Source organism: Gorilla gorilla, chromosome 5 (assembly GCF_029281585.2).
Source record: "Gorilla gorilla gorilla isolate KB3781 chromosome 5, NHGRI_mGorGor1-v2.1_pri, whole genome shotgun sequence".
Lineage (NCBI taxonomy): Eukaryota > Metazoa > Chordata > Mammalia > Primates > Hominidae > Gorilla > Gorilla gorilla.
The window spans coordinates 178,258,979-178,286,748 of record NC_073229.2 but is presented as its reverse complement, the minus strand read 5'-3'; the positions used below and the strand labels follow the sequence as shown (position 1 = coordinate 178,286,748).

General features: G+C 37.2%; 1 protein-coding gene across 6 annotated transcripts in view; it reads right to left on the bottom strand.

Moving 5' to 3' along the window:
* Positions 1-27,770, bottom strand: part of OPRM1 (opioid receptor mu 1) — an 83,527-nt gene that overhangs the window by 10,649 nt on the left and 45,108 nt on the right. The window contains exons 2-4 of one of the 6 annotated variants that reach the window (XM_063707970.1): positions 21,776-22,128; positions 20,482-21,002; positions 2,895-4,155 (exon numbers count right to left, since the gene is read on the bottom strand). In XM_063707970.1, the coding sequence (XP_063564040.1) occupies positions 4,108-4,155; positions 20,482-21,002; positions 21,776-22,128 (922 nt within the window). In that variant the 3' untranslated portion in view covers positions 2,895-4,107. Of the gene's footprint in view, positions 1-2,894; positions 4,156-4,339; positions 4,439-18,502; positions 18,680-20,064; positions 20,146-20,481; positions 21,003-21,775; positions 22,129-27,770 lie in introns of those variants that run through there. The other 5 variants (XM_063707971.1, XM_031012192.2, XM_019029779.3 and 2 more) reach the window with 5 other exon arrangements.

Below are 27,770 nucleotides of genomic sequence, written 5' to 3'. Positions count from 1 at the left end.
GGCATGGTGGCAGGCGGCTGTAGTCCCAGCTACTCGGGAAGCTGAGGCAGGAGAATGGCATGAACTCGGGAGGCGGAGCTTGCAGTGAGCCGAGATGGCACCACTGCACTCCAGCTGGGCGACAGAGAGAGACTTGGTCTCAAAAAAATAATAATAAATAAAAATAAATAAAAATAAACTATAGTTTTTCCAGGAAGTCAACTAGCAAATACCCTTGGGCTATTTTTGGTCCTATTTAAAAAAATTAAATGTTTGAAAAGCTTTCAAGGTTCAAACTGAAGCTGATTTAAGGCACTTTTAATCTTTATCCACGCAAAGATTGGTGTGTATTTCCTGCACTTTTGGAACTAAAGAAAATTGAAGAGATTGTCTTTTCAACCTTGTCAATCTATGGAAGCAAACATAACCTTGAGAGGTGAAGTGGTGTGCCCAGGTGCATTGGAGGAGGAAAGTTGGTTTAATATTTTTATTTTGTGGCCACTCTCCTCCACCTCCATTTTTTTCTTTTCTCTTTGTGATGCCATTCAAAGTTACAATTGAAGGTAATAACAGGCTTGGGTACTTTTGAAGCCGATCAGAGTTTGAGCCAGTAATAGGCTTCAAAATCTTATTTATTACAGAAACCATAAAAACAGAGCCATACAGAAAACCTTGGGAGCTGATGACTCATAGGCAAAGATCTCCATGTACCTAAATAATAATAATAGGAAACTCATCCCCTCTTCCAAGCTCCATTGCCTGAATCAGACATATGGAATCTATAGTACAAGGGCTCCAACTTCAGCAAAGAAGAATTCAAGGAGAGGTAGAATAATCTGGTAGTTCAAAAGATCCAGACTTGATCTGCCATATGCTTTCTTCTGCTGTGAATATGGACTTATTTTGTCCAATATAATACATCTTTCTTTCACAAGAGAAAGCGTTGGTCATTACATTTATTGTCCACTAAGAGAAGCTGGCCCTGGAGTCTGAATGGTGTAATCAGTCAAACCCAGAAATGAGTCCTAATTCTCTTTTTTTTTTTTTTTTGAGACGGAGTCTCGCTTTGTCGTCCAGGCTGGAGTGCAGTGGCGCAATCTCTGCTCACTGCAAGCTCCGCCTCACGGGTTCACGCCATTCTCCTGCCTCAGCCTCCCGAGTAGCTGGGACTACAGGTGCCCGCCACCACGCCTGCTAAGTTTTTGAATTTTTAGTAGAGACGGGGTTTCACCATGTTAGCCAGGATGGTCTCGATTTCCTGACCTTGTGATCCACCCACTTCGGTCTCCCAAAGTGCTGGGATTACAGGCTTGAGCCACCGTGCCCGGCCAATGAGTCCTAATTCTTGAGCAGTCAAAAGAGCTCGGGAACTCCTGCTTGTGAAGGGATCCCTTAAGCAACCATAAGAAACCCTTAAGCCATGGGATGAAAAACTCACACAAATGGTCTCCATTAGGGCTAGCAGCAGAAGCCAGGCTCTCTGGCTTCCAATCTTATATTCTTTCACAGGAAAATATTGTAATTGTTAGCCCTTGGTATGCTCACAGCTGAGTAAAGATGACTTTTAAAATAAATCTATTTTCTGCAAAGATATTTCATTCAAAAACAGAACAATGTGCCAATTATAATGCTTATTCTTAGCAATGTATAGTTTAATTCAATGATTTATACCCCAAAGCTACATAGATTTTTTTCTTATAATATCACCAGAAAACAAAGTAAAACAAAAGTGAAAACCCAAATAAAACAAAAGGGAAAACCCTGCTCTATTTTCAGAGATAGGAAATTTTAATGTCTTTTTGTATACTGAAGTATTTAGAGCATATATTTTAAATGAGTAAGAATAAGAGTTCAACAATCAATTTTAGGATTCTGATTAATGCCTAGAATTATGAGAACTTGCCAATTATTCCAGTGAAACATTGAATTTTGAATAGATTCATGCCTAACTGGAACTGATGATCTACAGTGGCTTTTAAACATTGCTTAGCGAAACCTTTATTCTGTGAGATGTTATAAGGTGTCCCTTGAAAAACTGGGCCTGAGCTCAGATGAATTGGAGAACTGAACTTTGGCTTAGAAAATGAAATGTGTATGTATGCAACACACACACACACACACACACACAGAGAGAGAGAGAGAGAGAGAGAGAGAGAGAGAGAGAGAGAGAGAGAGTAGGGCTTTTCACAGCCTTTTAAATGCTTATACATATTATCAGTCCCCATGACCAAAATAAGGGAGGCCACATTTCCCAACACTTGTCTATAGAGCTTCTCATTCATGGACCACCATTAGCATTTCACTTTAGCAGTGTTCTACAAGAAGCTGGTAGAGCGTGTGAAAACTGAAAACCTTATTCAAAGGGTCATTCCCTCTGACTCCCTAATCATCAAGTCTTAACATCTGAATTATCTCAGTGTCCTTTTCATGTAGGCAAAATGCTGATGTTTGAATATTAGACTTCCAGTAACAAGAAAATCTCTATAACTCACAGCTTAGAAAATTCTAAACTCATCAAGTTGTATACATGAAATACATACATCTTTTTGTATGTCAATCATGTCTCAAGAAAGTGACTTACATTTTATTTTTTTTTGTTTGGTTGTACTGGAATAGCTTTCTCTGTAACCTCTGCCCATTGGCTTTAACAAGTCGGGCTATGTTGGTTGAGTCCAATTCCCTATTCACATTGCTTTAAGCATATGAAGAAACTGTGTCGTCCTTTCTAAGCCTTCTATTTCCCAGGGTAATCATGAGCAATTATTTTAATTCTCTCTGCCATCTTGGTTATTCATCTCTGAACGCAATCTAATTGGCTTATTTCGTTCCTGAAGTGTATTGTCTATTAGAGTGAGGCTAACATTTCTTTGGTTCTAGACACTAGAATTCTCTTGATGTGACCTATAATTCCAACAGGTTAGATGGCTTTTATCATCATATTGCTGGTCCATGAAATAAAATCCCCATGACTTATTTCTTATGTGCTACCTCTCACATTCTATGTTTCTATAGTTGGATTTTTGGACTAAAATTTTTCTCTAGTAACTACCGTATTTTTAATTTTAGCAAACACTTCTAGTATGCTTGGTTTTTTATCTTATCACCGAGGTTATCAAGCATTCCTCCATGGATTGCAACTGTTAAGATGGGAGTCAATCAAAAGTTTATAAAGCGGGGTTAGAGGCCCTACTTAGGATGGTTAGAGTCTCTTCTAAGATTCAGGGTGTTAGAGACCCCTCTCGTTAAAGTCCCTCTTGGCTAAGAACAGCTTTGATGCTATGGGATATTAATTGCTATTCTCTTTGGATTAATCTGTCTTGCACTCTTTGCTGATGGCTGTGGATGGCAGGGTTGGACATGTACAGGATCGTGGGACATGGGGAGGTTTTTCCTCCCTAAAAGGGGAAACTTGAGAGCTAATAGGATTGCTGGAAAAGATCCTTTTGCTACCGAGAAGCAGCTGCCTGAACTTCTACAGTGTTGCTGCAATAGGTGAGTCTTTCTCTGGCCTCCTTGATCATTTCACCTTCCCCACCCTTCCACTGGCACGTTTTTCTCTCTCTCCTTTTCTTTTCCTATCTTTTCTGTTACTCAGGGCAACCGTTTTGCCCAGAGAGCACGTGTTGAAACTGCAAGTCAGAGGTCGGATTAAAGATGATGGAACCCATCTGGGGGAAAATTTAAGCTAGTCTGATATTTGGTGCTAAGCAGAGTAGCTAATGCCTATGTTTTATCACATGTGTTTTGCTCTGGCCAGAATGAAAAAAAAAAAATTTCCTTTATGATGCAGCTTGGCCCGTAGGCGATGGTGCCGCAAGCCGGATCACTAGGGCCGCTCAGGGAAAGGGAACCCAGAAGCCTGGCATGCTGGCAAAAGGGTAACAATTTCTTACCAGTCAGATTTCTGTCTTCTTTCTCTCTGTGCAAACGGTTGAATGAATGGCAATAAAATAAAATAAAATAAAATAAAAAATCAGTGTTTATCTCCTCTGTAAAGTTTTGATTAATGTGAAAAATAATTCAAAGGCTATTTTTAAGCTGGTGTATTTTGTGTTATGAGGTAGTTTTTCTGTGTTGAGTGATACTTTAGGATAAAACACGGGCTGGGAACACCTATAAGCCCCCTTTTCAAGATGACCCGGCAAGTTGGTCAGCAACAAACTTGGCTGGAGGTCCCTGAAACCAACAAAAAAACTGGATGAAGTCTCTCCACCTTGGGAGCTTGACCTTTTAACCACATGGCAGTACCTTCTCTTGGTCTCCACCTTCAAGGGAACAGGAATTTTAGGGTTCATGTCATAGTCAGCTCTAAAAATCATATGAAATAGTTACAAGCCTTTGCAAGCTCAAAATTAACACTCTAGACTCTTCCTGGGAAGGGAAATGGAGACTGCCCTGCATTGTAGCTCAGTGGCCAAGGCTTTGCATTTTCACAGTGACAGTCCAGGTTCAATTCCACCTAGAAAGTAAGTCACTTCTGGTTTAATATCTGAGTGAAGATGTCTATTCTCTTCTCCTCTGTGGACTGTCTGAAATTTTGCTTTCTCTAAGCACCAAGGAGGTTGCCTTTGGTGAAGTTCAAAAGCCAGAAATACCGGCCTTTTGGCATAAGAAATTCTAAAAGAACTTTATTAAAGAGTGCTATGGTTAAAATCAGTTTAATTAAAAGCGGACATTCAAACTCTAACAGTCTGGACTCCTTGGGAAAAACAGGAGGCACCAGAGACCCCTTTCCTGTCCCCATTCTTCCAAGGACTCCATCCTCAAGCCAGTCATCCAATTAAGAAACTGGCAAATGAAAATCTTACAAGTGCTGAATCTTCTGTCTGTCTGTATATTTATATGTGTTGTATGTTTATATGTAAAAGGGCTCTGATTAATTGGCTTAGAAATATAAGCCTTTAAATGAAGTATTTCAGCAGAAAAATCGAATATTTAATGCCTCTTTGTTCACATGACTTGAGTAATATTTTGCAAATACAGACAGTTTTAAAGATTATTGGCAAAATAAAATGTCTTAAAAATGTAGACATTTGGTCTAAATTAAGGTCAGATATCAGATTTGCTAAATGCTTTAAGGTCAAACTGTTTCTTTGACTTTTGAAAATTGTTCAATCTACCTACCTTAAAGCCATTAAATTCTAGATAAGGCCTGGGGACATGTGGAATTTACCATGCCCCCTAGCTATACAAAGAAGATTATAAAGAAAGAGATTTTATATAAAAAAGGATCCTGTATGGTAAATTCTTATCCTAAAGTAAAATAACTGGTTGTTTAAAAGAAGGGAGATTTAGGACAAGTCAGAAAGTCCAAAAATGCCTCAGATACTCTGTGTAAGTGATGAAAGGATTTGTGAAAAGGAATTTATGCAAGAAATGTTGTACAATTCAAAGGTTGTAAGGACTCCTAAATGCTTCATAAAATGCCACTATGACTCTTACCGTACAACTTGCCTGCTTTACTGCTAGGTAAGGTCTGGGGACATGCGGAGTTAGTCATGCCCTCAGCTACGCTGGAGAGCCAGCTCTTATCTGCACTTCTGCCTGGAGTGTTCTGGGCCAGGCTTCACACCTAGCACACAACTAAAATCTCAAATTTACCAAGGTTTTCATCAAAAATAGAAGTTGCTAAGAGTTAACATTATCACATGTAATTAATTAAAACTACTAAAGAAACAATTTTACATGCAAGGTGTATAAAGAAAGTAAAATGTGTTTTTGGTGAAAAATTATAAGAAGTCATAAGAATGTGAATTTTTTCTGCTTAAAGTGTTAAAGGATTGTTTTAAGTAAGAAAAAAATCTAAAGATTTAAACAAGCTGTGGAAGGTTTATAAGGATTAATTGTAAGAGATTCTGTGTGTGAACATATCGGCTAAAAGGGGGTATTATTCCATTTTTCCATAAATTAAACATTGGAATAAATCACAATAGCTTTTTCTTAGAGCACTGATCTGCTCTTACACAAAACAATGTAAATGGTTATAAAAGGTTTATAAGAATCTTACCTTCGGTTAAACATTAAAATTGGGTAAATATGTCTATAAGGTTTTATTAAAACTTAGGTTTAGCATTAATAGTACATGAATGTAAAGGTGAAATTTGGCTTATTTGGCGTAAAAATCATAGAGGAAGTGTTATCAAATGTGAAATGGTGTTTTGCTTGCTTTAGACTATATTTGCATAAATGTGTTACTGGTATATGTTCCAAAGTTATGGGAAACTCCTATAATTCTAATATGACTTAGTGTATGTTATTTATAACTGTTGTGTAAAATTCTGTGTGCCACAGAAGTAAGCAAATTTCCTTATCAACTGTGGCTTTAATAGTGGCTGTCCTAAAACTTTTTGTCATCCACAGAAAATTGTTGTCTTGTTTTAATCCTCTTTAGAAGATGATTTATAATCAACTATAGAACTCTAACAGGTGTTCTTAAATGCAAGTTTCTGATATCTTTGGAAATTGTAACATTAGAATAGAGGAAACAACTTTCAGAACTCTCATGAAGACATGGAATGTTCATGCATGTCAAGCAAAACAGGAGTTAACTAAATTTGGTAAACCAATAGAAAACTAATCTTTTAAACTTTGCTTAGAACATTGCTGATCCTTTGCTTTGTTTTTCAGAGTCAAGAAAACTTTTCTTTTAAGCTATTTACAGCTTTTAACAGTTGAGTGTACTCCTATGAACAAAATTTGGAGCATATTTATTTCTCTCTACCTGATTTCTACAGAATTTGGAAACTAGTTGTGAGTATTCTTAACTTATGGTAGTATAGTTATTTGCATAGGCATAATAAGAATCTGTTTTCTTTTGTAACACAACACAATTGGAGAAATTGTTTATCTTGCCAAGGCTTTGACTGGAATGGTGTGTTTTCCTTTAAGGAATTAAACTTGACTTATAAAGCCAATAAAAGTCCCTTGGGGAACTGGCCTCATACCTTGCCTACACAGTCCCTGTTCAGGGTTTCTGACCTATGGTAAGTAAAGAACATCATTTTCTGTCAGGTCCAGAAGCCTGAAGTTACTTTGGGACCTCAAGTGGAAAGAAATTTACCCAACTTATAGGTATTCGAGGGTAAAAACCCATGGCTGGGCTCGGCTTAAAAAGGTCTTACCTGAAATTCCTTCTGTGGAACAGTGTTCCATCAAAGCCAATTTAAAAAGAGCTTATGTGAAAAATAATTATTCTTGCTGCACTTTATACAAATAATCAGGTCATGTATAATAGAGCAAATTGGCCTTACCATGATTTGTCTTTAGTAAAAACGGGAAACTAGAGAGAGAAATATTATGTTTCAAAAACTATGGTACACTTGTTATTAAATTCTAGTCTCATTAGTTGTTTTTAAGCTTGTTTCTGCAATTTAGGCTAATCCTGCTTATTCCTGTAAACCAACCAGTGATGTCTGACTGCTGCTTAGAAGAAACAAGAGGGATGGGTAATGTAAAAATCTAAATCAGTATTCTAATTCTGGGCACATTACAATCAGCTAACAACCCCATATCAGCTTAGTTCCAACAGTTGTCCAGTTTATGAAAAGCGTTCTAATTTAGTTTACTTGGAATAACTTCATTTATTTTACTTTACTCTTGTGGAATATATTCCTATTATATTCTTTGTGTAGGAATACAGGACAAGCTGACTGAATGTTTTCTTTAACTAAACATTTATTAATCTTCCAGATATCATCTGTTGTTGAAACTCAAGAGTCATGAATGGCCCTCTCCATACTGATGCTTTCTGACTGAGCTTCTCTCTACCCTGAACACAAGAGCCCCTAATAGCTAGGCAGGAATATTGTCGCCCCTATTCAGCCTGAAGAAGTTACGGAAGATGGATCTTCATCTCTCTGCAACTCTTAGGATTAAGGGTTCTCTTACAAAAGGGAGGGGGGACATGTCAGAGGCATGTGAACCAGAACAACTCCATCTTGAATAGGAGCTGAGTAAAATGAGGCTGAAACCTATTGGGCTGCATTCCTAGACAGTGAAGGCATTCTAAGTCACAGGCTGAGATAAGAGGTCAGCACAAAATACAGGTCATAAAGACCTTGCTGATAAAACACTTTGCAGTAAAGGAGCCGGCCAAAACCCATCAATACCAAAATGGCAGCAAGAGTGACCTCTGGTTGTCCTCACTGCTACACTCCCACCAACACCATGACAATTTACAAATGCCATGGAAACATCAGGAAGTTACCCTGTATGGTCTAAAAAGGCGAGGCATGAATAATCCACCCCTTGTTGAGCATATCATCAAGAAATAACCATAAAAATGGGCCACCGGAAGCCCTCAGGGCTGCTCTATGGAGTAGCTATTCTTTTATTTCTTTACTTTCTTAATAAACTTGCTTTCACTTTGAAAAAAAAGTTTATAAACCTACCTCATTGTACCTAGATCATAACTAAACATAGTATAGTATAGTATAGTATAGAATAGTATAGTATAGTATAGTATAGTATAGTATAGTATAGTATAGTATAGTATTACAAAAATTAGTAAGAGCTTGTCAAATCTATTGTTAGAAACACAATTGGTATAGGGTTTACCTAATTTCCGGGCCCAGTAATGTTCTTAGAAAATAAAATTTATTTTGCCATAACTAATAATAACTTGACTCTTAGAGGTTACTTGCTTTCTAAGTACTTTCAAAATACATTTTAATGATTTAATCCAGGTTCTAAAAACAATTTGTACAAAGCTAAATATTCTGTGGTTTTCAGTTGCTACAATATTCCCATTAAACTTGGGATTCTATTTCTTTACCTTCATTTTCCAGAAGTCCTTCCATTCTTATTTGCTTCAGAGATTATGATTTGTGTTTCATTGTAGTTTGTCCACAACTCCTCTTAATGTTTTAATATCGCTATGAGATTTGACCTCATTCGGAGCCTCATGGGGTTCTCTAACAATATCTTTATCTTTATTGGCCTTTAAGTTTTTTCTTAATAGTGTCTCAAGCTGAAGGTCATTTTTTTTCTAAAAGAAGCTTGAAGTAATATAAGGGTTGAAGAATTGTGCCTTTCTCTTGTCTTCCATGAATATGGAGTCTTTTTTTTTTTTTTTTTTTTTTTTTTTGCAACTGGTTAGTGGTGTAGAAGAAAGCTTTCCTTAGAGAAATTTTCAGAGGAGGATCAGACTAAAGTCAGGACACCTGGGGTTTGGTTCCAATTTTCTCAAGCATTGCTTTAAAAACATCACAACTAATTTGGACCTTAATGTTTCTCCAGCTATTGAACAAAATTAAACAGGTTAGATCAATGGTTCTTGACTGATTTCTGCTGCCTGCCTCCACTCCAGGAGACATTTGGCAATATCTGGAGGCATTTTGGCATCACAGTGGGAGATGGGTGGGTGCTACTGGCATTTAGTGTGTTGAGACAAAGGATGCTGCTGAACATCTTACAGTGCCCACAATGTCACTAGTGCCAAGGTTGAGAAGGCTTGGGTTAGTCCACTTTATGATCTCTTTTGGTACATTATTTCATTCCTTTTAAATGCTATTTACAAGAGATGAAATTCAGCTTTGAGGGAAAAGGAAAAGAAGAAGATGAAAATAGTAAAGCCTCACCGGATGGCTTAGAGTAATAATATTAGCCAGTTGCCTGACACTTTGGATGGATAATCATACATCATGCTTACGTCAAAGCTAAGTGGTAGTTACTACAGTTATTACCTTTCTTACAGATGAGGAAATGCAAGCAGAGAGTGTTAGAAACTTGCCCAAGAACATTCAGCCCATCAGTAGTATGATCTGAGGCCATTTACATTTTTAGGATTTTGGCTATCCTAGGATTTTTGGGAGGCCAAAGCAGGTGGATCACTTCAGCCCAGGAGTTTAAGACCAGGCTCGCAACACGGCAAAACCCTGTCTCTATAAAAAGTACAAAAATTAGCATGGTGTGATGGTGTGTGCCCGTAGTTTTAGCTACTCAGGAGGCTGAGGCGGGAGGATCGCTGGAGCCTGGGAAGTAGAGGCTGCAGGGAGCTGAGCTGGTGCCACGGCACTCCAGCTTGGACAGCAGAGCTAAATCCTGTCTCCAAAAAATAAAATAAATAATTTTTTAGGATTTTATCTTGCATCTGCTGTTCTTATCTAATTGTAATGCTTCCCCTTAACCTGATGAAAATTTTAAAATTAAATTTACACCTGTTTATGTAAAAATACAATTATCTGACTTTTTATTTACACAAATTTTCTTAAACTCTATTTGAAAACTAGGTGTTTGGAAAGATTTCACTATCATCTTTTACATTTAGTAAGAAAAAAGGTATACAATAAAAAATACATTTCTGGCCTTCAATTTCTCCATTTATAGGAAAAGGATGTTTGGATAAGATAGTCTGCAGTGTTCTTTTTCAGTTCCAGTGTTCGAAGAACTGTGAATATTTTGCATCTGCTTGACATATCCAGTTACATTATTGAGATTTAGACGTTGATATTTACTATACTATAGCCATTTGAAAGTCTGTTTGTCATATTGAACTTCTGAAGCAATCAGAAAGAAATTCAGTTATTATAGTATATGCAAGTCACACTGCAAGCCTTAGCTGAAGCATTTAAAAATTCTATGAGAGAATTGTTCCTCCCATTTCCCTTCTATTTCCAAAGAGTAGCTCAAGGAGAGCATTTTTAAAAGTTGATGGTTTGAATTTGAATGAGCCCATATTTAATGATACTTCAGGAATTTTGAATATAAGAACACCTTAGCTAATATAATAGAGAAGAAGGAAGAAGAGTAAGAGTGAGATATTCTTAAGTCAACAAATTATGAAATGAGTTAAATAGATGATTGTATTGTCAAATGTCCAGTAGTCATCTCATCCCATATCCACCTTTCATTGAATTTTCTGGTTGTCAACGTTTTAAAAAATATTTTGCTATTTGTTGATTAAGTTATTCTTATTTCTTAATATCATCTTTCATAGAATTTGCTTTTCTATTACATCTTAAAGGAATCCATTTCATCATATGAAATCATTTACTTTTTACACTTCAAGGGACTTAGGTATAGAAAACTTGAATTTTATATATGTGTGTATATATATTTATATATATAATATGTAAATATATATTAGGAATCCTGGATTATATATATATATATATTTATATTTATAAAATCTCCTAAATATATCTTTTTTAACCTTTATAAATATTGGATAATGTGACAAAAGTAGAAAGAACCTAGGTAGGGGTTGCTAGATTTTGTAGATTTCTAGTATTCTTGGGATTTCTGGTGTCTATATGGAAAACAGAATAGTAGATGGTAGCTGATTTTACACAAAAAATGTGCTCTATACATTAGCTCTTTTTCCTTCTTTCTTTCCCAAGAAATACTTCACTTTATACAGACAAATGGCTCACATTATTTTTCTATATATTCATTCTTAAACTGAGAGGGCCAATATTCAAATTGTGATGAAATTTTCAGCCTATATTTATTTGGTACCTGATAATGATATGGAGCCAATTTATCAGGCTGTTTATTTCTTTGTATGTGTTTCTAATATGTTCAGATGTTATAGAAAGACAAGATGGTTAATTTCCTTTGATTCATACACAGTAAAGCAACAAGCACTACCTTAAATTCACACTTATCTCCCACCAGTTAGGGTTAATATTTATGGGTGTTTATTCCTTCAGCACACACCACTGGCAATGGGGATGACTGGGCTTGCATGAGCTGTGACTTTTTGATATATATTATGATATATGTCATAATATGATAATATATATTATGATATATATCATAATATGATAATATATATTATGATATATATCATAATATGATAATATATATTATGATATATATCATAATATGATAATATATATTATGATATATATCATAATATGATAATATATAATGATATATATCATAATATGATAATATATATTATGATATATATCATAATATGATAATATATATGTTATGATATATATCATAATATGATAATATATAATATGTTAGGATATATATCATAATATGATAATATATATGTTATGATATATATCATAATATGGTAATATATAATATGTTATGATATATATCATAATATGATAATATATGTTATGATACATATCATAATATGATAATATATAATATGTTACTATATATCATAATATGATAATATATAATATATTATGATATATCATGATATGATATATATTTGATATATACTATGAAAACTCATGTTTTTATGAAACTCTTCATGTTTATTATGAAAACTCTCCATGTTTTTAAAAACTACAGTTACAATTTAACATTTGAAATGAATCTTGTTTCTAGCCTCCCCTACCCACATCAGATATATGTGTGTATATATATATGTATATATATGTGTATATATGTATATACATGTGTGTATATATATGTGTGTATATATGCATATGATCTTTATTTAAGAGATTTTATTGCAGTAGAGTAGAAGTCATAGACGATATGGTTTCCTTCCTCCCTTCCTCTCTCCCTCCCTCTCTCTCTTTCCTCTTTCTCTCATTCTTTCCTTCCTCTTTCTTTTTCTTTCCTTCTTTCTTTCTTTCTCTTTCTCTCTTTCTTTCTTCCTCCCTCCCTCTTTCTTTCTTTCCTTTCTTTCTTTCTCTCTTTCTCTCTCTCTCACTCTCTTTCTCCCTTCCTTCCTTCCTTCCTTCCTTCCTTCCTTCCTTCCTTCCTTTCGACAGACTCTCATTCTGTTGCCCAGCCTGGAGTGCGGTGGCACAATCACGGCTCATTGCAGCCTCAACTTCCCAGGCTCAATCAATTCTCCCACCTTAGCCTCCTGAGTAGCTAGACCTACAGGTGCATGCCACCGCGCCTGGCTTTTTTTGTTTGTTTGTTTTTTGCCGAGATTGACTTTCGTCAGGTTGCCCAGGCTGGTCTTGAACTCCTGGGCTCAAGGAATTCACTGGCCTCGGCCTCCCAAAATGCTGAGATTACAGATGAGAGCCACTGCACCTGGCCTGGCTCTACTTTTTTTTCTTCATCATGAAAAGTTCCTATTCATGTGAAACTCAGAAACTCTACTCTAAAAAGAAACAAATTCTGAGTGTGAAGGGAGAGGACTGATGAAATTGTGGCTTTGGATTCTTGATTTCCAGGGAAATAATAATTAGAAAAGGAAAATTATCAATAAGACAAATTTTGTTCTACACCCCACATAAACTTCTATTTCTCATAATGTCCTCTCCAAATTAATTTTGCTATTTTTGTCAAATTTTAGCAATTTACAAATATTTATTTGCAACCTGCCAAAAGATATAGTGATCAGAATGACATCCAAAAGTTAACAGCTGGTTTGTGATAGGTCATATACATTCAAATATCCTTTCCTTTAGTGTGAAGGAGAAAATGCAAAAGCAAAAATAAATACTGTGAAACTGCATTTCAAAATCATAGAGGTAGAAGTAAAAATAAACGTGGTGTTGTTGAAAGTTGAAAGAGAAAAATATGCACCTTTTCATATTTAGCATCCAAAACTACATGAGGTAGAAAATAAAGATTGACATGTTCCAAAACACTAAATCTCAGTGAGAGTATTTTTACAAAAAAATGGCTATAAAATAGCAATTCACCACTTAAGTTTAACCAAATAAGATGACATCTCATTTTGTTAGTTTTGAAAGGAAAAATATGTTGCTATGTTTTTCAGTTAGTTACATTAGTTAGAACAGTCAGGAAAAGAAGATACTGCACCATTTTAGTTAATCCAATCTTTAAAACTAAATTTCCCTAAATTTCTCAGGTCTGAGACCATGCTGAGAAGAGTGAAAAATAGACTGGAATATATCAGGGCACATTGATTAAAAGCCTGGGTTATAAGATGGAATTTAACTGGAGTCAATAGTTAGCCACTAATTAAAATTTTTTTTAATTTTTAAAAAAATTTTATAAATTTAGTAGAGACAAAGTCTTGCTATGTTGGCCAGGTTGGTCTTGAACACCTGGCCTCAAACAATCCTCCTGCCTTGGCCTCCCAAAGTGCTAGGATAACAGGCGTGAGCCACTGCACCCAACCCTCAGCCACTACTTTTTAACTATGACCTTGGGCAAGTTACTTCCTTAAACATTAGTTTCCTCAACTATAGAGTAGAGGTTACAATCCATATCCAATATGATTAAATAAGATATCCCATCCCAGACACAAAATGGTCAATATATGTTATTATGAATAGTCTAAAAGCCAGATTTTTCTAGGGATAAACACATTTTTAACTAAACAACATTTTCTCTCACATATCACAATAATTTATAGAAACACATACTAATTTCTTCTGCTATGCATGAAATATTAATTTTAAACCTACATTTACTCTAATTGCATACATGCAAAAAGAGACACGCCTATATCACACGCACACACACACACACACACGGAACCATTTTCTTTTTAAACTATAGAACTGAAAGAATAGCCATTTTGATTTCATTCACAAAATAAGCATTAATGTTGTCCACTGCTGTAATTTTGTGAGCTATTCTCATTTGAGTTTTTTTTCCCATTGAATTGAAACAATTTCTTTCCCAAATTAACTCTCCACAGATGTCTTGTAAAAAAAACTGAGATCAACTTTTGAGAGTGATGTAGTTTATTTTAAAAGTAGGCTTCTGCTTTTAGTTTAGCTGGGGATAATATAGTTCACAGTTAAACCAAATACAGAGCATCTCCTAACTTCTTGACCCGCTATTTTGATTAAAATGTCAAGAAAGTGCTTTAATAATAGTAATTAGAGGGTTTAGGACTGGACTTGCCATATTAATGGAAAGGAATTAGCAGGACATGCCACGACGTTCACTTTATCACTATTATATTACTTTTTCCTGTAAGACCCACAGGTAGATATGTCAGAATATTAAGGCTTTTTCCAAGGATAATTACATTATTTCACAAAACACATAACTCATTTGGTGAAAACATTCATGTCAATCAGCTTGACTGAAATGGCTAGGCAGGTTAGACAAAACAGTAAACGTGCTACTTTGGAGATGAAGGTACAGTTTAAATAAGAGATTTCAGTTTATTGTTTTATTTAAAAGGCAGATTCTTGGACCCTCACATAACGAACTATAATTTATTAGAGCAGTTCTTAAGAACTTACATTTTCTGGAGCTCGTAGTAAATGTTGAGAATCTGGCTGAGACCATGTGATAATAATTGAGTGCAAAGTAGCATTGTGTAGGAAAGCAGAGAAAAGCTGTGGAGTAATATTCGAAGCCCTGGGTGCTTGTCTGGATTCTACCTCTTCCTGGCTGTTTGATCTTATATAATGATTTAACTTCCCTGAGCATTTATTTTCTCACATTTACCCATCAGAGTTGTTATAGGAAGCAGGTGTGATAATGCCCATAAAAGCACTTTTGAATCTGTACATTGCCATATAAATGTAAGGCAGCATTATTATTATGGTGGTTGTTAGTACTAGCCTGGTGCAAAAATAAATGCGGTTTTTGCCATTGAAAGTAATGGCAAAACCCGCAATTACTTTTGCACCAAACTCTACCGTTTCAGTGATAATTCAACTGATCTAACAGTGTTGCTTTTTTCCCCATATAATGCTAAACGTTTTCAATAATCACCTACGTGTCAAGATATAAAATGTGTTAGAGGCCAGACACAGGGGCTCACGTCTGGAATCTCAGCACTTTGGGAGGCTGAGGTGGGCGGATCACTTGGGGTCAAGAGTTTGAGGCCAGCCTGACCAACAAGGTGAAACCCCATCTCCACTAAAAATAACACAAAAATTAGCTGGGTGTGGTGGTGCATGCCTGTAATCCCAGCTACTGGGGAGGCTGAAGCAGGAGAATCGTTTGAACCAGGAGGAAGAGGTTGCAGTGAGCCGAGATCGCACCACTGCACTCCAGCCTGGGCGACAGAGTAATTCCATTTCAAAATGAAAATCAAAAAACAAACAAACAACAACAATAACAACGAAAAGAAAATGCATTAGATAATATGATTTGGGTGGAAACCAAGTGGGCAAGGCAGGTTAGCAGTGGCCAACAGTTCAGGTTTGAGTTGAACCCGAAGTGATCGAAATAAACAGGGGAAGGGTTTGAAAGCAAAGTGGAGTTCAATAGGACAACAGCAGTGTAGGGCGTGTGTGGAGAAATTAAATTGCACTGAGAGCAGATGGAAAATGAATGCCTATGCCTTAGTCTACCTAATAAAGATCTAAAAGTCATAAAGACAGCAAGCTGAACATCAATCAGGCACACAGGCTACAGCTGGAGCAGTAGGCTGAGCCCAGACATGCACAAAAAAACCACGAGACCATCTTTTTTGTTTTTTCATATTCAGCTACGGAAAGACCTCTTTAGGGCACTGAATCAATCTCTTGGTCTCCTCATCAAAAGCACTCGTTAGAAATAAAATTAGAAAATAACCATGAATGTAACCGGTTTTTTGAAAAGTATAAATAACATTGGATCAGAGTAATAAAGGCTGAGGAGGAGAAAAGGAAGAAGGCCTATTTTGAATATTTTCCCATTACTGACGGTAAGAGGGTTAGGGTACATAGTCATTTAGGTTGCTCGTCAGTTGCATGATGAAGGGGTCGTGCCTGCCACATCTCCTGAAATATCCTCAGCCCTCTCATCATTTATTCAACAGACATGAATCTGTCCAGTGCTTTGGATGTTCTTTCTTTTCTTTCTTTCTTTCTTTTTTTTTTTTTTTTGAGATGGAGTTTTGTTCTTGTTGCCTAGGCTGGAGTGCAATGGCACAATCTCGGCTCACTGCGACCTCTGCCTCCCAGGTTCAAGCGATTCTCCTGTCTCAGCCTCCCAAATAGCTGGAATTACAGGTATGTGCCACCACACCTGGCTAATTTTGTATTTTTAGTAGAGACGGGGTTTCACCATGTTGACCAGGCTGGTCTCGAACTCCTGACCCCAGGTGATCCACCAGCCTTGGCCTCCCAAAGTGCTGGGATTACAGGCTTGAGCTACTGTGCCTGGCCAGAAGTACTTTCTTTTTAATGTGCTAGACTCTGGCTTGGAAGAGCAAGACAGACACGGCTCCTGTCTTCAGGAAGTAATGGCTTCCCTGTCTCATGCAGCATGTCCTTACTACGGATTGTTAGCAGAAGTGGTCATAATTGTTCGCTCCCTATATCCCCACCCTTTTGCAATGTGACTGCAGATCCTATCAGCAAGAGATGGAGTCTAATTTCTCACCCTTTGAATCTAGGTTGGCAGGATGACTTTATTTGACCTATAAAACCACAGAGTTGACCGCATGCCAGTTCCTACTCTATGCCAAAAGACGCTTTCCTCTTTTCTCTCTCTCTTTCTCTCTCTCGGAATCTGTGACCACCGTGAGAACAAGGCTGGGGTAACATGCTAGACGGTAAGAGTCCATGTGGAGCTAGTCATTCTTGCTGAGGCCATGTGGATCAGCTAGCTGACCACCCGCCCATCGGGCAGCTGCCCTCTGAGCAAGCCCAGCCAATATGGAAGAACGGTCCAGCCAAGCCCAGCTCCAATGGCTGTTCTACAGAATTGTAAACTAAATAAATGGTTGCTTCTAGCCACTACATTTTGGAATGATTTGTAATGTAGCAAAAGCTGACTGAGCAGCTCTTAACTGTGTAAGTATGACTCTAAGCTTATTTTGGGCACAGAATTTTCTCATTGGCTTATCAAATTACCTTGATAACTGCCAAATCGCCACTCCACTTTGCGCTGTATGGAAATTGCCTCAGTGGACAGTTGTCAGAATACAGACACCCTGGGAAGGTTTGATATTGGATCTCTGATCTGCAGAATATGAAGTTGACTAATGTGCTTGAAACGTGACATATAGAGTATAATATATTCCTCAAAGAAAGTACAAATACATAAGGCAGAACATAAACATCCACAACCAATATAAACTTCAAACAAGTAGTTGAAAAGTTAAATGCAAATCCTATTAGCTTTGTTTTCCAACATGATGGGTCACGATGTGAAACAACGACCAAACACCTGTTTGTCACGTTCTGGATTTGTACAACTAACTTAACATGTCCTATAGACACAGCCATCAAGTCTCCAATTTCTCCTTCAAGTCATTTTATTATGTTGATATATTATTGAAACTATCACTAGCAGCTTATGTATTGTTCCAGTTGTCTGGTTGTAACTGCTTTAATTCTAATGATGACACATCAGTGGAGATTAGCCAAAGGGAGCTTTGATTTATCTTAATTTTTAAATATGTCAGAGCATCTTTCCCTCTTTTCCTGGCAGCCTCTCTTCTGTGTCCAGTTCTCTCAGTTGGGCATTTTGGGACAGCAGCCAATTCCAGGGCTAATGTGTTTCTGCTGTTATCTTACACTGATACTGCTTCATAGAGGCAGCGATGAAGATAAGGCCTAATTGGATGTATTTTTAAAGCAAACCTTTTAGTTACTTGGAACAGAACTCCTCCAATTAGCTTCTTTTCTCTTCTATCTGGCTGTACAATAGCCATACTGATGTGAAAATGCCGAATTTGGAAGGGAGTCAAGGGCAGTGTCGGGCAACTGAAGAATAATCGTGCTTAACTCAGGAGAAATGCTCCACCAGACAGGCTGGGAGCAGTATTTCCACGAAGGTAGGACGAGTGAAGGATAGCTGGGAGGTCATATGTGACAAGAGGTCCTTGCAGTGGTCCAGGGTACACAACCAAGCAGCCATGCTCTAGAGCCCAGCGAGACAGGGAAGGTATAGGTAGGCACTAAAGGAGAAAGAGTCAGTACTTTATAATGGCCATTATTTTGCTCCAGTGGAAATATTTTACTTCAAAGCAAAATATTTTATCCTTAGCTGAGGACTAGGCATTTTAAGTTGCAATCTTTAACATGTTATCCCCAGGTTGGTGAAAATCTATTTAAATCCCTGCCCTTTTAAAGTTACTTACAAGATTCTAGCAGCCACTGAATAGGAGGGCTGCTTTGCATTAGGTTGGTGCAAAAGTAATCGCTGTTTTTGCAATTACTTTTTAAAAGTAGCTCCTAGTAAAAGGAGTAGGTTTAGCAGTCTTGATGTGGAAAAAAACGTAGAGAAAAGAAGCAGAGTCAAAACCATTTCTTTCTGGCATTCATTTCTGAAATGGAATTAGAAGTGAGACATAATAAGTTAATTTCCCTTTGGCTGGAAGTGGGTCTGCCATCATTACCTCATGCTCTCTAGGGGGTGTGAGTTCCTGTGTTCCCTTGAGCATCACTGAATACCAGGGGTATGAGGATTAATGTCGCCCATGACGGATGTATCTGGGCCATATTACATTAGTCCTCTGGTCAATTAGAAAGGTTGAGCCTGGGCTGGGCTGGGCTGGATGGCAGAGTGGGGTAAAGAGGGGACAGTGAGAGACAGGGTGTGGTCAAGAGACAGCAGGAGGAAGCCACTGCACCCTGTGGTGGCAAAGGCCTCCCCTAGCTCCTCAATCATTTGACTTGCTATTCATTTCTCCGGAGCCATCTGTCCTCACAGTCCTGACGCCTGACTCTAGGAACTTTAGCCAAGATTCTGACTCCAGGCTTTACTTCATAGGAAGTTTGAATTTGAATTCACTGTTAAAAAAATTATACAGGCTGTGATTTTTGGGTGCTGGCATCATTATTTAAAATTTACTTACTTAGATTAATATTAAAAATTAAGCCATGTATTTGATTGATTTTATAGGTCAGAGGTCAAATTTAGCCAACCAGTGGCTTAACCAAGTAATACTAACTTGGAGACAGCCTTTTCTCTTTCCTCTCTGTTGATTTCCCATATGATTATAATATTGTGTATAAGTCTTGAATTTTCTGTGTAGGTCTGGGCACAGAAATACACCTTCCAAAAGCTAGTCGCTATTCACCCTATTATCTCCAACAAGCATGAGTTCTGTTAAAAATTGTTTAATCTAATAAAATTTATTAGATTAATATTCACATATTAATAATATATTATTCAGTCTAATATGTTTGATATTTGTGCTAGAGTTCAGGTAGCAAACCAACAGCTTAAGAAAAGTTAGGGATGGTCATTTTTTAATCTTTTCTCCTTTTCCATGATGCTAATTTTCTGTGAATATCTTGCATCCATGACCACAGTGGGCAAGGCACTCACCCTCTCTCTTTAATCACAGAACCAGAGCAAGACTGGCTTTTGAGAAATAAGAGGGGTATTGCAGTGACATCTATGAATTATATAATAATTCTGGGGAAAATGAAAAGGATTCTAGATCAGAATTATTTCTACAATGTGCTAAAGTCATAAATTTTGCATAGAAGTAAAGGCCATAAAAATAGTTATTTTGAATAGTTTCATGGATTTCTCATTGGTGTATCTTTATACCTAAATGAATATGTACAGTCAAATATAAAGAACACAGTTTATATAACAAACTTCTTCTCTAACACTAGAACCACAATTTGCTTCCCCTCTTCCCTCCATTCTCATCCTCTATAATGGATTAAACTCCTAGTTTAGCACAAAGCCTTATAATTTTTATGTCATCCCCAGTAGATAGACCTAATTCTAGAGACTGCGTACCTGATGATTAGTTCTATCCACTGTATTGGCCGTGGAGGGGTGGTCTCTAGTGTTCTGACGAATTCGAGTGGAGTTTTGTTGCTCAATGTTGGAAGAGGTTGGGATACAGAACTCTCTGAAGCATCGTTTGAAGTTTTCATCCAGAAATGCATAAAGGACTGGGTTGAGGCAGCTGTTTGTGTAACCTAGAGCAATGCAGAAGTGCCAAGAAACAGTCTGGAACGTAGTTTCTGGGATTGTAACCAAGGCTTTAATGATGACGTAAATGTGAATGGGAGTCCAGCAGACGATGAACACAGCCACCACCACCAGCACCATCCTGGTGATCCTTCGGAGATTCCTGTCCTTTTCTTTGGAGCCAGAGAGCATGCGGACACTCTTGAGGCGCAAGATCATCAGTCCATAGCACACGGTAATGATGAGCACGGGCATGATGAAGGCGAAGATGAAAACACAGATCTTCAGCAGGTTTTCCCAGTACCAGGTTGGATGAGAGAATGTTAGTGTACAATCTATGGAACCTAGAAGAAAGGAATTTAAAGGAAAAATTAGCAGCAACATTTAATTATGTCATAAGGTGTTAATACTGCCATTTTGCTCATTCATTTTTAGCCTTGACCAGAGCTAACTTAAGGCTACAAAGAAATTGTGGAAGAAACTCAGTTGTTTGTTACTTTTCAAAGAAAGTTTTACTTCTAATGTTTTTTGTTTTTTTCTAAATTTCCCATTTTGCAGTCCACTTCGATCACATTAAGCTTTCGTTCAGGGAACAAAAATGAACCTCTCAACATGAGCTAGATCCTCCATGAGGTCTATATTGATATAAAAAATGTAATAATTGTCCAAAGTCTCTAGGTGGCTCCAGGTAATGGATGTTTTCACTTCATTTTTTGATGGATTGTTCAATATTCTGATATTAGGTGTAGAAAGATAAATTTGCCATGTAGTCAGCCACTTGAAAATTTTAAACAAGCCTCAGTGTAATACTCTTTGGGTTTAAGCTCCAATTACTCTTGGGAGGGCTATGTTCTAATTTACACACCATTTTTATGAAGTAAATACAGAGAAATCAGAAATAAATAGATTACATTCTCTTTAAAGGATTTAACAGGCCTAAAATTATGAGGAAAATTCCTATTTTTAAGTATTCAAAGGCTTTTTTTACTAGAAAGAATAATTAAAATTACAATTTGACTGAGACAATGGGGCACTCCATAAATACTGCTTTGCTTATGACATCACCAACATATCAGGCTGTGAACCCTCCATCCCTCAGGCTGGTAACATCACTCACCATGCCTGTATTTTGTTGTAGCCATGAACATTACAGGAAGACCAATGGCTGAAGAGAGGATCCAGTTGCAGACATTGATAATTTTGGCATTTCGGGGAGTACGGAAATCTAAGGCCTTGACAGGGTGGCAGACTGCAATGTATCGATCAACACTCATGGTGCAGAGGGTGAATATGCTGGTGAACATGTTATAGTAATCTATGGAGATCACTATCTTGCAAAGGATGGTTCCAAATGGCCATGTTCCCATTAGGTAATTCACACTCTGGAAGGGCAGGGTACTGGTGGCTAAGGCATCTGCCAGAGCAAGGTTGAAAATGTAGATGTTGGTGGCAGTCTTCATTTTGGTGTATCTAGGAGATAAAGGAAGAAGAGTGAGAGCCAGTAAAAGACACTAATGTAAAATATAGGTAAGCTTCCAATAATAAATTTGCATGAATTAGTAGAAAGCTTTTCTGAGATTAGATATAGAATTGTTTTCCAGTATCAGCTTGGCTATTTACAATGATGTCAGTGATGTACCTATTGGGTAAATAGCTGCAATAATAGCAACGATGCTGCTTTGTTGAGTTTCTTCTTTTTTTTTTTTTTTTTTTTTAGATAGGATCTTGCCCTGTTACCCAGGCTGGAGTGTAATGGTATGAACAGAGCTCACTACAGCTTCAACCTCCTGGGCTCAAGAGATCCTCTTGCCTCACCTCCTGAGTAGCTGGGATCACAGGTGCATGCCACCATACCCTGTTAGTTTTAAAAAACTTTTGTAGGAACAGGGTCTTGACATGTTGCTTAGGGTGGTCTTGAACTCTTGGGCTCAAGCAATCCTCCCTCCTCAGCCTCCCAGAGTGTTTGTGTTACAGGCATGAGCCACCACACGCAGTGAGGGTTTTAATTTTTTTTTTGTAATGTGTCAGTCATTGTGATAGGTCTAATAGAAAGAGGGAGATTCCAGTCAAGCAGTAGGGGCAGCGACTGGATAGTAATTCTAACTATAAAAGAGAAAATTTTAGCTATATAAAAATAGTTAAAATTATCAAGAAGTATAATTGTGCAAGTGTCTATAGGTATGTACACAAACACATGCACATACAAACACACAGGCGATTATGGGGCACAGAGATGAGGCATCTCACAGAGCATAAGGCAAAGGGAATAGTAGGAGTAAGATGTGGAAGGCATCCTGTAAGTGCAAATTTAATCTCAAAGTACAAGCAGGATGACTGAGTTAGACACTTGGTAGGAGCAGGTCATTCTAGACAGAGAGGTAACAGAGAGAATCCCAACAAAGAGGTAGAGTTGGAATGGCCTGATGTGTGTGTCAAGCACATTCTACCAGGGAATGGCAAGGGATCTGACCGGGGAAGAAGAGACGCCAGTACGTGAAGAACTTGTATGCCATGGTAAGATTAGACTCTATCCAATCCATGATGAGGAACCCAAGTGTGTTTGCTTTGTTTTTATTTCTTAATGCTTTATTGAGGTGGAATTGACCTATAATAAATAACACATAATTAAAGTGTTCAATTTGATAAGCTTTGATACATGTGTACACCTGTGAAACCACCACCATAATTAAGATCAGAGATTGGCAAACTATGGTGTGTAGACCCAATTGGACCGCTGCCTGTTTTTATAAATAGTTTTATTGGAACACAGATACACCTATTTAAAAACCCATAAGTGTTTTGATGCTACAATGGCAGAGTTCAATAATTGCAACAGAGATCAGATGACATGCAAAGCCTAAGTTATTTACTATCTTGCACTTTACAGAAAAAAATGTCAACCTCTGATGAAGATAATGACATCAACTGCTCCCAAAAGTGTCTTTGTGTAGCTCTTTAATCTTTCCTGTTTGCCCCTCCCTGTCCTCATATCCAACCCTCACTATTCTTCAGGCAATTGCTGATCTTGGTTTGCTTTCTGTTCTTATAGATTAGTTTGCATTTCCTAGAAGATGCAAATAGAATCATTCAGTATGTACTCTTTTTTTGTGCTGCTTCTTTCACTCAGTGTAATTATTTTGAGATTCATCCATGTTGTTGCATATAACAAGAATTAATTCCTCGTTATTGACAAGTAGTATTACTTATGCATTCATCTGTTTTTTTTTAATCCATTCACCTATTAATGGGAACTGAGTTGCATACAACTTTTGGATGTTACAAATGAACTGTTACGAACATTCATGTGCAAGTCTTTATATAAACATATGCTTTTCTTCCTCCTGGGTAAGTATCTAGGAGTGTTATATGTTTTCAAGGCCTGCAGGAATTAGAAATATGATAGTAGAATATAAGCAGATACACTTGCAATAATACATTATATCTGATGGCAGAAGTATACCTTGTAAACATCGGACATCTTTTTTTTTTTTTTAACATTCCACATATATTTACCTTAATTTAGTAATAGTACCTCAGTTTCACTCTGGGAACCACTCATTTCCCATTCTCAGTCCAGGTGCTTTGGGATAGGCTATATTACCAGTCCAGGGCGTGAAGACGTTCAGTGACTGGGGCCATGGTGAATGGCAAGGATGGTCTCATGTTCCAACCAGAGCCAGTGAGAGTTTATTTTGAGACTTATGGAGAAAGAGTGTATTAGTTTTCCTGCAGGACCCACACCTGAGAAGACGCATGGTATGTAGTTGCTGGAGGAGCTTGTCTGAAAATGGACCTAATCCGGAGGATGTGGATTTGAGAGTGTGAGAGAGAACCCCACACCTGAAGCCAGGCCCTCCTTGGGCTTCTGATTTACATGGTGCCATCAATTCTTTTTAAATGTTAGTTTGTGTTTACTGTTTTTCCGTCACACGAGGTTGAGTCTAACTCATTCAGCCCAAGACAGCTGTTGGTTGGAGGCCCTTTGTTTAGGACTGAATTCAGTGTCCAGGAAAGTGTTTTGGTTTCAATAACATCAGGAAAGTGATTTCATAAATCTCCTCAGGGTCAATAGGACGGCTTTGTTACCGAAGCTTTAAAATTCTGATACCTGATCTGGTCTGCAATACTTGCAGAAGCTGCATTACTGCCAGAAAAGCTCCACATTTTCAGACTTGGGGGCTTTTTTTTGGACTTACTTTGGAAGTTTTACTTTCTTAATGGATTTTAAAGAAAAAGATAGAGCCATTTAACTTGAGGAGAGAAAATAATTTGCTTTTAGTTTGGACTCTAAATATGGCAAATATAAAAAGGATAATGTAGACAAATACTCCAAAGTACAAAAACCAACAAAAAAGTAAAATTAAAACTGTGGTTTTAAGATTTAGAATAATTGACCTTGGTGCTCAAGAAGTTGAAACATTTTTGATTTTTTTAATAAGCAGAAGTTTCTCCCCAAAAGAGAAAATAACTTTTGTTAGATTCACCGTTGGTTATAGACCTGCGTGATCTAAAGACATGCTTCATTGCATTCGCCACTTTCCTACCCAGCAGACCTTACATTTCGTGGCTTATCTTTAATGGTGTTTTATCTTAAGTAATTGGTTTCTTTACAGCCAGTTTTCTGACTCATCATACTTCCAACCTTTCCTTCAGGCTTATTTTAGCACTAAGTATTTCCAATGTATGTTTATTTTAATTAAAAAAAATCATTTCCTTCTCCAGAGTGAGGTGTTGTGAAAAAAAAAATTATGTCAGGGTTCAACATGGTGAAAGGAAACGTGGTTATGCATATGTTAATTAGCATGCTAGCCATTCTACAATGTGTATACATTTCAAAACATCATGTTGTATATGGTAAATATACATAATTTTATCGTCAATTTACCAAAAAATAAAAATAAAAAAGAAAAGTGAATATTTATCTATAAAAATTCCTTCAATGGGCATTTTATAGGAATGATGCTGTTTAATTTTTCTCAATTTATTTAAAAAGCCTTCCTCTAAAGATAGCCAGCGTTCTTACCCCAGTTACTCATGCTTTGGATCACAGCAACATATAAAAGGGGGCTCAACGATCTTCTAAATATGTGAAAGAAAATTATACAAAGCTAAAGGATTAAGAATTCCAATTGCCTCCAGCATATACCCAAAGGCTTTAATCTGAAGAGATGGTCTAATCAGAAAAGGAGTAATGTGGGCTGGGCCTGGTGGCTCAAGCCTGTAATCCCAGCACTTTGGGAGGCTGAGGTGAATGGATCACTTGAGGGCAGGAGAAGGAGACCAGCCTGGTCAACCCTGTCTCTACTAAAATTAGAAAAATTAGCTGGGGGTGGTGGCAGGCACCTGCAATCCCAGCTACTTGGGAGGCTGAGGCAGGAGAATTGTACCACTGCATTCCAGCCTGAGCAACAGAGAGAGACACTGTCTCAAAAAAAAAAAAAAAAAAAAAAAAAAAAAAAAGGGCAAGCTTTTCATTCTGTTCTGATGTGGTGGCATGAATGTTGTCCCAGCAAAGTTCAATGAATGGTCAGAGTCACACCATGGGCCTTGCACAGGAGCATAGGACTCAGAGTTAGCAAACTAGCAAAAGAAATGACCTGCAGGAAGAATTATCTTTGCCATTCTGTTTACCTGAGTGGGTCTGAGTAGAACTCCTGGCTATTAAAACACAAGCCTTTTTCCTTACTCCATGCCTACTGCTTTGTACTGTGCTGTGAACGTGTTCTGTGGCAAAATGGGCAAAGAGAGACTCATCTGGACTCACAGGCCGTCCTGATATTGACCCTTCCTATGGTAGCCACTGAACTCCATCTTCTGCTCGAAGCAGTGGCCCAAGCTATTTCTTTCTAATTATCCCATTAAAATTTTTGTAGTAGGTATTTCTTTAACTTTGGTCTAGATGATTAAATAGCTGTTTTGTTTTATGAATTCAAATGAATTTACAGTGCTATTCGGTTTTGAAAAAAATTGTGTTCTTCTGAGAACCATCAATGTTTGACCCATTAGAGTGATTTTTATGGAGCTTCCAGAAGCGTTGGGGAAAAGGCATTGTGAGGCCCATTTGCTGGCAGCTCACCTATTCTTTTATGTTGCATATATGACTTTTGTTTATAGATGTTCTTCCTTTCCTATGGTTATAAAATAATTCCTATTTATCTTTTGACCTATTCTTCACACATTTCTCCAACTATTACTACTTACAAAATGTGATTGATTTTGACCTATTTGTGTTAAGTGAAGCCAGACTGAATAAATTACCTGTGTACACCTGATGGGTTTTGTAAACTTCTGTTTAGTTTTGTGGTTAATTATTTGAATTGTGGTGATCGTGTCTCAGTTCAGAAATAAAACTGATCAAGAGAGTGAGAGGAGGAAGGACACATTTTAGAATCCAGCATGTGTGTGTGTGTGTGTGTGTGTGTGTGTGTGTTTAATTCCACATCATGGCCTTCATATTGCTCAACTACCTTTTTCATAAGTTCACAATAGAGTCAATGGTGACGGACGGAAGAGTTTCATCTCTTTTGGGGCTGATTTTTCTGCCTTTTCATTTTTTTTACCAAGTAGTGTGAAGAAAGATACCTAATTCAGTAAGAATTCAACAAGCCCCTTTTATATGTTCAGCAATGTGCTTGGAAAGATTTATTTCTTGCATTTGCCATGACTTTTATGTCCACTTACCCTCACATAGAAATTAACCTTTTTAGTCGAGAAAAAAAGTCCTCCCTAGAGTGTCATACTTTAATACTCATAATTAATTGGATCAATCCAATGAGATAAAGATACTTTCCTACATTTCAAGTAATTATTTAGGCAAAGAATGTGGTCAAATGAGTATCTACCTGAGTTAATTGATCCATTATTATCCATCTATTCCATTCTGATATCCCAGGTGCGTTTTTACTTGTGAGTGTGTGTGTGTGTGTGTGTGTGTCTGTCTGTTGAGGGGGGGTTCTAAAATAAGAAAAAGCATAATCAAAACTAGTGATTATCCTCTCATTGGCATTAACATGGAGAAAGACTATATATTAGGTTGCTATTTTGTATTATATTCTCCACTAGCTTAGTGAAGGGGAGAATGGAGGACTTCTCACTTTGCTATAAAATGTTGT